A 10749-nucleotide genomic window follows, 5' to 3' on the forward strand; every position below is an offset into this window, starting at 1 on the left:
GAACGTTGGTTTCCTCCGTCACTGAAGCAAGCAAGCCTCATGTTAGCTTCAAGCTGCCTGGCTGCCGGCTGCCATCTTGGCTGGCAGTTAATCTGCATATCTATCGCCCTGATTAGCCAATGGGAAGGGTAGCGGATGTACGCTAATTACCATGTTTCTCTTTTATTAGATAGGATACTTCCATTGGAAATTCTGTACCATTTCTAGTTGTACATAACTCTTAAAGTGATTAAGAAACTTATCCACACATTTAAGTGCTGAAATCGCTTCCCATTCAGTAAATTCCTCTTACTGTGGTAGAGAAAGTGGCAGTCTACAACTGAAAAATCATTCTCAGGGGATACGTTCCAACCATGAAAAAAAACAAAACACCCACTCTTGGGATGTCTCAATTTGGGAACATTTAAACATTATCATAAAGGCTAATAAAGCAGAAGCAGCACAAAGATGACCTGGCACTGCCATAGGGTTTTCAGACTGAAAAAGTTCTTTTTTTTTTTGAAAAAGCTCTTTTTAGAGTGTATGTGATGCTCACGCTATTATCACTGCCGCATGGTCCCATTCCATGTCCTCGTTAAAAGATCCCATTGGGATTGCAAACAAAAATCTATATAAATTACAAAGAGAATATTTTAAGTAATAAAAGTGCCAGAGAATCAATGCTTCAGTTGAAAGCCCAAAATGGGAAAATTTTTTAATAACAATCCTCAGTAGAATTCAGGTAAGATATTAAAACATGTTTTACATTTCCTTGAATTCCTATGTAGGGTTTAGAGACAGATAGGTTTTTTAACAATCTCAGGAGGCAACTTCACCTCTAACATAGCACTGAGTGGAGCTTCCAAAGACTTGCAATTAGTATTATTTGGAGGCTGAGGAAGGTGCCTAGTGTGGGGTGGTGGTCAGCATCCTGCACCTGCTGGGGCTGGGATCACCTTTCCTCCAGGCTACCTACCACAGCAGGCTCCCCTTGCAAACAATAGTCAAAGGCTAAGGGATTACCCCTTGGCCATCTCTCTTTGCATCAAGGTACCTTGGAACCAGCCAAAGGGAACATTGCCTCTGCCAGGAGACTGCTGGGCAGGACTTCACAATAAGACCTGCTGATATGTATAATCCAGCATCAGCTGTAAGATGCTGACCCAAGAGCGGAAAAGCTGTACAGTATTTCACTCCAAAACGTGCTACTTTGGTGGAGAATTTGGAACCCTCATACGTTGCTGAGGGGGAATGTAAAATGCTGCAGTTGCTGTGAAAAAGTTTGGTGGTTCTTCAGAAAGTTAACCCCTATTTCCATAGGGCCCTGCGATGCTACCCCTAGGTATACAGCCAGAACTGAAGCATGTTCACATACAAACTTGTACAAAAATGTTCATAGCACCATTATTCATTGTAGCCCCAAAGTGGAACCAACCCAAATGTCCATCAATGGAAGAACGAGTAAACAGAATGTGGTCTCTTCATTCACTGGAGGATTATTTGACCATAAAAAGGGAAGTACTCACACATTCTACAACATGAACCTTAGAAACATTGTGCTAAGTGAAAGAAGTCAGGCACATATCACATGATTCCATTCATATGAAATGTCCAGAATAGGCAAACCAGTAGAAAGAGAAAGTAGATTGTTATCAGGGGCTGAGGAATAGAGGGTAACTGCTTACTGGGGATGGAGATTCTTTGTGGGATAATGAAAATGTTCTGCAACTAGAGAGTGTGATGGCAGGACTAGATAATGTCAATATACTTACAATCACTGGCTTGTACACTGTAAAATGGTTAAAAATGGTAAAAGTTATGTTTCATAAATTTTATTTTAATAAAAAAAGTAAAAAAAAAAATGCCATGTTAGTTCCAGAAAAGTCTGTTTGTTGGTAAAAAGTGGAGTGTGGGAAAAAGAGTAGGTGTTAGGGTGTAGGAACTCTGAAACATTTTGGCTACCTATTCGGAAACTGAAATAAACTCTTCCATAAATATACACTTACTACTTTTTATGGAAATTTCCATACATTAATATCCTCCAGTATCTTCCATGCCATCATATACACAAAAGCATTATGAAAATAATCAGCATTTTTTATAAACAGCATTTCCCTTTTAAAAATATATTTTTTATTGATTTCAGAGAGGAAGGGTGAGGGGAAAGATAGAAACATCAATGATGAAAGAGAATCTTTGATCTGCTGCTTCCTGCATGCCCCCTACTGGGAATTGAGCACGCAACCCAGGCACGTGCCCTTGACTGAAATCGAAACTGAGACCCTTCAGTCTGCAGGCTGATGTTCTATCCACTGAGCCAAACCGGCTAGGGCTGGACAGCATTTCTTAAGTTCCAGGTGGTGTTCCAAGTGCTCAGATTATCTATTTACCCCTCAGAGCAACCGGTAAGAGGTGGGTACTGTCAGCACCATTACTTCACAAATAGTGAAGGAAAGGCTGAGGGAATTAGCCAGGCCAGTAGCAAAGCTGGGACTTGACCCTGACAAATACCCAGGACATTTATTTTGAAAAGGGAGCTACTCTCTTTTCCAGGAACAAATCTTCCTCCAGGTTATAGATGAAAAACAAATTTCAAGAGGTTAAACCAGCCGTGGGCAAACTACGGCCCGCAGGCCGGATCCGGCCCATTTGAAATAAACTAAAAAAAAAAAAAAAGACCGTACCCTTTTATGTAATGATGTTTACTTTGAATTTATATTAGTTCACACAAACACTCCATCCATGCTTTTGTTCCGGCCCTCATGTCCAGTTTAAGAACCCATTGTGGCCCTCGAGTCAAAAAGTTTGCCCACCCCTGGATTAAATTATAAACCCAAGCTCACTCAGCAATGAGTGGCAAAACAAGGTAGTGATTATCTCAAAGAGCTTGAGACAGTTTTGTGGAGGGTAAGATGGGGCCACAATCTAGAACCGGCATGGGGGGAGGGGTGCTATTGGAGAAAGTATTTTTCTTGACCTGGTTGTTGGTGACACAGGTGTTTGTTTAAAAATTATTCCTTGCCTGGACGGTGTGGCTCAGTGGTTGAGCATCAACCCATCAACTAAGTCACTGGTTTGATTCCCGATCAGGGCACATGCCTGGGTTTCGGGCTCGATCTCCAGGAGTGGGTGTGCAGGAGGTAGCCAATCGATGATGTTTCCCTCATCACTTTTTCTCTCTAGCCCTCTCCCTTCCTCTCTCTCTAAAAATCAATAAAAACATATTTTTTAAAAAAATATTCCTTGAACTGTAGCTGTTTTATGCTCTTTCCATAGGCATGATTTATTACAATCTACTGTGCCTAGCAGACCATACTGCATAGTTTCTACAAGAGAGATAAACTCGGGGGATACTGCAAGAGATATGTGAAGTAATAGTGAACAGAAACGTTATCTTTAAAAAAATAGCTAAGAAACAATTTATCTCCCTAACCCAGAATTGAAAGCTTAGGATTCATTATGGGAGTTTTGAGGGGGTTGGAGGAGTGGGGAGGGACAAAGTTGTGAAAGTGGGAACAAGCTCTTAACTTATTAGGAGAAAAATAGAGCTATCAATTCAAATTTCAAATCCAAATGTATCAATAATTGATTGACAAGAATATGAATGAACTGAATGTCTTTATGACCTACCCTCAGAGGTTACACTTTCTTAAACATTATTTTATTGGTCACATCACACAAGTCAGCCTTGGCTCAATGTGGGAGGGTACTATACACAGGCTATGTTAGTCAATATATTAATGACTAGAAGAATGATCTTAAAAAAAAAAAGCTGCAGAAATTTTAATTGGGGAGGAGGTAGGTTAAAGACATGGCAGAAGGTGGGACTCATCTGTTTAAGGCAGTGATTCTCAACCTTGGCGGCACATTAGAATCACTTGGGAATCTTTTTAAAATCCTGATTTCTGGGCTTCATCCTCCGGAAATTCTGTTGTTATGGGGTGGGGCCACAACATTAGTAACAAAGAAAGAATTTCCGGAGGATGGGGCCCAGAAATCAGGATTTTAAAAAGATTCTCAAGTGATTCTAATGTGCAGCCAAGGTTGAGAACCACTGGTTTAAGGGGAAAGATGACAAAAGCTTTTAGCTGGTCTCAGGTGTAACAGGTTATAGTCAGGACCACACGTGCAGAACGTAAATGCACGATGACATCATGACGCAGGGAGGCGCTGCCCGCTCCCCCTCCCCGGCGCTGGACTGCTCCGTGGGAATCCCCAAGTGGAGAGCTGGTCTGCTTCTGGGCACTAAGCAGTCATTATATTTGTTATGCAGCTGCAGAGGGGACATTACTGAAGCGACAGGAAACATTTCACTTCTCACGGAGGGAAAAGTAAGTACCAGCATTATCCGTCTGTATATGGGGTCAACAGAAGACATTGATCTCTTCCTAGGTGTTGGTCCCCAGGGACAATCTGCTGTGCTTAGAAGGCGGAAAGCCATGCTTTTCATAACTGTGATGAACAGAAACGGAGTAGGATTGTGGCATCTAGTCAGCGCTGCTCGGTTTCTCTGGCTCACGTAATGGTTCTTAGAAGTTTCTCACAAATGTTTTGGGATGTGCTGAGCTCCAGGAGGTCGGGATATTCCTGTGTTTCTTACACACAAATGTTTGTGTGCAAGACCCTAGATCATTTTCCTCCCCCAAATTATCAGAGAAAGTTTGTTTAGACGTAATAGAAGCGAGCCAGGTGGGCTGCGTAGGCTCAGAAAACTAGTTACAGAGGCAGAAGAAGGGCCCTTGGAGCTTAGGAGAAAGACAAAGGTAACACACCTGGGGGAGGAATAGGGAGATGGGAAAGGCCCAGCTGTGTCCCTGAGAGGAAGAGCATGCCTCAAGAACCTATATCTTTTTTTTTTTAATATATTTTATTGATTTTTTACAGAGAAGGGAGAGGGATAGAGTTAGGAACATCAATGAGAAACATCGATCATCTACCTCTGGCACACCCCCTACTGGGGATGTGCCCGCATCCAAGGTACATGCCCTTGACTAGAATCAAACCCAGGACCCTTCAGTCTGCAGGCCAACGCTCTATCCACTGAGCCAAACCGGTCAGGGCAAGAACCTATATCTTTAGGAAAAATTACATACAACTACTGGACACCATGAATCCAAGGTTATTATTCAGATTTATTTTTATTTTTTCCAAAGTATTTTCAAAATTGCCCACATGATTTTTCACCCACATAAACAAACTTAAAGCGCGTGTGATGAAATTAGTGGTGAAAGAGCCGAAGACTCGTGTGAGCGAGGACTATTCCCAGCTCATCGCAGGCCTCAATCACAACCTTGTCAGCAGCAGAACCGGACGGAGCAGCAATATACGCCACGCCACTCTAGGGGGGGAGGAGGAGGAGGAATAGATACTGACTTTCCGAACACAATTTTATGTTAAAACGCACAAAAGTCAAAATCCAAATTACCAAAGCATAAGCTAAGAATGACTCACACTGCAGACTGATTCACTCAGACAAAAGACAGAAATAACAGGACCAGAGTTATTCATACATCACATCGAGAAGTCAAACAGTTCTCTAACTATCCTGACATAGCACATAGAATATGTAACTCACAGAACTTACCATCAGAAGCAGGGTTTCTGCAACTTTCTACATAGTGATCAATTCTCTGCACCACACACGCACGCCACACTTACCCTTTTAGCTCTGTCCACATTGTCCCTGAAAGGAAAGAAGGCATCCGAGCTGACGGACACTTCACTAAGCTTGTCCACCCATTCCTTCTTCTCGGCCTCAGTCAGTAATTCAGGGACTTCCTCAAACAGAGCCTTCCACTTTACCAGATCTTCATCCTGTGCGTGGGGGGAAGAGAGAGAGGAAAGTTCTGACATCTTCTATAGGGCTATCTGACGCCACGATGCTGGAGAGCACTTGGGCATTTCTCCCAGGACTTCTTCATTATAAATAGTGGCATTCAGGCTCATATTTCTAGAATCTCTCTCTCTCTTTTTTTTTATTTAATGCTTTAACATTTCATTAAGGAAGAAAACTGACTCTAAGTGTGGCAAATAAAGACTATCCCATTTACATTATACATCAGTTTATTCCAAATATATTTTGTTCTTTAATCTCTGCTCAAGTTAAATCTACCACTTTATATCCCTGTATCAAAACAAGACTAACACTACATTTACACAATTAGCCTCAGTATATAGTCTTGACAAATCAAAACACAAGTCATAATATTCATATTTTAAGAAGGTGCTTCCAATTTGAGTTTTCTTTTGGGAGGGGGGGAGACGGCTTAAAGCACATACTTTTATTCCTGTTCACATATAAAGACCTTTCCAGGAAAATTAGAAGGGTTTTGCTTGGTAATATCAAACAGAAAAGTACACAATTAAAATAAAAAGGGAAAGTTGTTTCAAGTACTTCCGTCACAAGGCACACTCTGCAGTCTCGCTTTTCAATGACACTCACTATGCCGGATTCCTGACCCTGAATGAACACCTCCGTGTAGTACTCACACTTCAGAAAACCACTGAGATTTTGATTACAGGACCTTTCTCTTGTTTTCCATCCAATATGTCTCAAGCACTTGCTAATATCCAGAAAATGGACTAACCCCTATTCTTTTGGCAGGCTACCTGATTCTTGCAATTTTTAATGTTCCCATACACATTCTTCAGAACAAAAGATATTAAAGAGCATGAAATATAACAAAAGCATGAGTTGTTAACGGTGTTTGGAGGAAATATGGGTGGAGAAGAGCGATACTGGTTATCTGCTATCAGGCAATTTGAATGTAATGTTGAACATACACTTAACATGTAGTGTCATGCGTGGCACTGGGACTGACACCTTAAGATGCATGAAAATCAGTCCATCCTATCAAAAACTTATCATCAACAGGGGAAATACAAACACACAAAACTAAACCAATGGTTATAATTTGAAAAAACAGAGACTATTTGCGGTGTCAGAAAGCGATGAAGAAAGTTAAATGAGAAAGAGGACAATGAGGAATTGGTAACCAGTTTAGAGTAACAATTTTAAGTAATACAGAATTTCAAAATAATAGCATTTTCTCTTTGTAGTGATGAAGTCACACAGAAAAGAGTGAACATACTAACACACCCCACTCATAGCCCAACGAGAAGCCTTGTACGTACCTCGCCGATGGTCCCAGTAACATACTGATCGATGGCGTTGGAGACTTCTGCTCTCTTCACTCCGGTTTTGAACTTCATCAAGAGCACTCGTGGGTGATGCCGGAGCCACCAGAAGTTCGCCTTATCTCCTGCCAGGCGTGTGCAGTGGATCCGAGACTGCTGTCCTGCTCCAATGCCGATCACCTGGAGAACATGGACATCGCCGTGAACGCCTCTTCCAACCACACATCTGTCTCAAAGCATCTTTTGTGCAGATTTCCCCAAACCCAGCTATTAATTTCGTGAAGAAAAAAGCAGGCCAAAATAAGAGACATGCAAATACGTGAGGCTAAGAGGTTTATGACTACTGTTTATACAGTTTACCTCTTCATATTCTGTAAGTTCCTACAACTCCTGGACATATGTAGTGACACATGGTCTTACTGGAACTTACTAGAGCCTGAGGAGACCAGTAGCCACAACTCCCAGGTTTCTGTCAGCGGAGACTAGCAATCTTTTAAAAGTCTGACTTTGAGAGGGTCTTCCTGGGCACACGCTAATGAATATCCACCCTCCCCCTCCCCTTATGGGCCAAACGAATGCTAAGAGAAGAGCTGAAGACAGTGAGAAGAAAAAATAAGGGCTGGTGGGTGGCATCATCATTTTTTTATTCCTCTTCTACTAATGGTGGGGAGGGTGAGCAAGCCAGTTTTGTAGCAGCTGTTCTAGTCCCACTAATCCGAAATTGCCAACCCATTCTAGGCTTGAACTGCACACCAAATTACTCAAGAAATTCTGACAAACCCAGGAGAGAAAAATTTGGCAAATTTTCCCCTTCAAGTTGGTCTAGCACCACAGGCAGGCGGACTTTTGAGTATCATTTTGTAAGACCACAGCCCCTCGGGTGAGTGTCACAGCTCTGTTACCTGCCCGTTCTTGGCGTAGCACACGGAGTTGGACTGAGTGTACTTCACAGCAATGGTGGCCACGATGAGGTCTCGGAGCGCAGATTCCGGCAACTGAACAGACACAGGATGGTAAGTGGCACCAGGCTTCGTTAAACTTCATTTAACTTTTAGCATCTTATTTGGCATTTATTGTGACAGACTTACAATGTGGTCAAACTATTCAGGCTAAGCACTAGCATGAAAAAATCAATATGGAACATATTTGTCATGGAACTTCGCGCAACGCCTAATGCATCACAGATTCAAACTGACACCGCTTTGCAACAGCTTTGGCTTAAGCCTGTTTACATTGTCACACACAAGATTAAGAAATACCGTATCCACTCCAACACTAACAAATGCTATTCTCTACCACAGTACCAGCAAATACCTGGAGGCATAACATTTACATTCAGGAAAAAAACACTGAGGATAATTTCCAGATATTGCAAACAACTGTGATGCCCACACACAGCCAAGGCTGTTTGGGGAAAGTCAAATTAGGATCATGTTCTGCTTTATCTAGCATAGTCTCAGTAGAAATATTAAAAAATGCATTGTGAACTACCAGTTCCAAGATAAAACAAATAGTGTAGCCTCAAAGTCACTACCTTTAATATAACGGGGAAATACAAACTGAAAAGGATGATGATCTATGTTGGTATGCTAAGTGGGTAAAGGACCTAAGCAGTGGCTAACTGATAAATTAGCTAACTGAAAAACTGATGAATCAGACTTCATCAAAATTCAGAACTTCTGCTCTGCAAAAGACACAGCCTGGAGAGGGTGAAAAGACAAGCTACAGACTAGGAAATAATTACAAACCACACACTAACAAAGAACTAGTGTCTAAAATATATAAACACCTGTCAAAACTCACCCACAATAAGAATCTAATTGGAAAATGTTGACAAAAGACACAGAGACTTTTCAGCACAAAGGATATATAGATGGCAAATAAACCCATGAAAAAAAAGTCCAACATTCGTTATTAGGAAATGCTAATTAAAATGAGACAATGCCACACACCTATCTAAAAGAAAAAGCTGGTAAGAATGCAGAGAAACGGGACCACTCATACACTGCAGGTGTAAAATGTAAAACTCCCAAAACTCCCAGGAAAAGTTTGTCAGTTTCTTAAAAAATTAAACATGCAGCCCAGCTGGTGTGGTTCTGTGGATGAATGCCAACCCAGAAACCTGGAGTCAATCTCTAGGAGGGGGCATGCAGGAGGCAGCCAATCAATGGTGCTTCTTGTTTCTATCTCCCTCTTCCTTCCTCTCTCTCTAAAAATCAATAAAAAACACATTGAAAAAACTAAACATGCAGCTACAATACTATCCAGCACCCAGAAATTACAATAACAGAAATAAAAACGTATGTTAACACAAAAACCTGTTCATGAATGTACAATGAACAAAAGTGACAGGAAAGGGAGAACAGATTAGCTGTTGCCCACGGTTCAGAAGGGGTGGAGTGAGGAGTGTGGCTGCAAAGAGCAACAAGAGGGATCCTTGGCGATGAAAATGCACTGTCTTGACTGCATTGAAGTCAATACCACAGCTGTGATACTGTCCTATAGTTTTGCAAGACTCTACCATTAGGAAAATGGGGTACAAGGTACTTGGGAACCTGTAAAACTGCATGAGAATCTAACTTTTTACTCTCAAAATTAAGAACTTAATTAAAAAGCATTTTTAGCATTTTTTAAGAATGTGTAATTCTAAGGTGCTAATAATGTAATATATCCTCTCCTATCTGTGTCTGCTGTCTTGAGTCACTGGCTATACATCCATTCCTGTTTCTAAGAAATAGCCAGTGCCGGCCTCCTAGATGTCCACCTTCAAGTATAACCCGGTGTTCTGGGTTAGGATGAAGGAATAGGAAACGTCAAGAAGGGGTGCAGGTGAGGGGCCCCAAAGATGTCAAAAAAGTTAAAGCAGTATTTTAAAACATGGAAGAGGAAGTAATTCAGGGATGTTCATTAATATTTAACACCTGTGCTAGCTAGTTTGGCAGTGGACAGAGCATTGCCTTGTGGACTGAAGGGCCCTAGGTTTGATTCTGGTCAAGGGAATATGCCTGGGTTGCGGGCTGCATCCCAAGTACGGGGTGTGCAGGAGGCAGCCAATCAATGATTTTCTCATCATTGATGTTTCTATTTCTCTCTCCCTATCCCATCCATCAATCTAAAAGCCTAAGCTGGTAGCTATGATGCGCAATGACCACCTGAGGGCAGACACTCACGCAGGAGCTGCCGAGCAACAGCAGCTTTCCAGAGTGCCCTCTCATACTCTGTTCGGCCTGATCCCCTATGGCCAGGCCAAGGGACCCCAACTGCCAGAGGGACCCTACTCATTCTGCAGACACCCTTCGAGCCCGGCACTGCCCCAGGTAGAGCTGGCAGAGGACGGACCATGGGAGGTTGGCTCCAGGGTGTCTGGCCTGCCTCGTCCAGTCCTGCCCCACCAGCCACCTTCTAATTAGCTTACTTTCAATGTGCACAAATCCGTGCACCGGGCCTTTAGAATCCTAATAATAGACAAACATGGTAATTGACCATACCTTCACTATGCCTCCCATTGGCTAATCAGCGAGATATGCAAGTTAACCGCCAACAAAGATGGCGGCTAATTTGCATACTGCAGGCATGGTGGGACAGCGCAAGCCAATATCCAGGGGAGTGCCACTCAGCCAGAAGCTGGCTCAT

The 10749-nt window shown here is 42.2% G+C and overlaps 1 protein-coding gene across 1 annotated transcript in view; it reads right to left on the reverse strand.

The window, feature by feature from the left end:
* Positions 1 to 5091: 5091 nt before the first annotated feature.
* Positions 5092 to 10749, reverse strand: part of ATIC (5-aminoimidazole-4-carboxamide ribonucleotide formyltransferase/IMP cyclohydrolase) — a 28697-nt gene continuing 23039 nt past the window's right edge. The window contains exons 12-15 of the mRNA XM_006778959.2: positions 8019 to 8111; positions 7114 to 7296; positions 5638 to 5793; positions 5092 to 5317 (exon numbers count right to left, since the gene is read on the reverse strand). Of these exons, the coding sequence (XP_006779022.1) occupies positions 5198 to 5317; positions 5638 to 5793; positions 7114 to 7296; positions 8019 to 8111 (552 nt within the window). The 3' untranslated portion in view covers positions 5092 to 5197. The remainder of the gene's footprint in view (positions 5318 to 5637; positions 5794 to 7113; positions 7297 to 8018; positions 8112 to 10749) is intronic.

This window comes from Myotis davidii, unplaced genomic scaffold (assembly GCF_000327345.1).
Source record: "Myotis davidii unplaced genomic scaffold, ASM32734v1 scaffold268, whole genome shotgun sequence".
NCBI classification, from domain to species: domain Eukaryota; kingdom Metazoa; phylum Chordata; class Mammalia; order Chiroptera; family Vespertilionidae; genus Myotis; species Myotis davidii.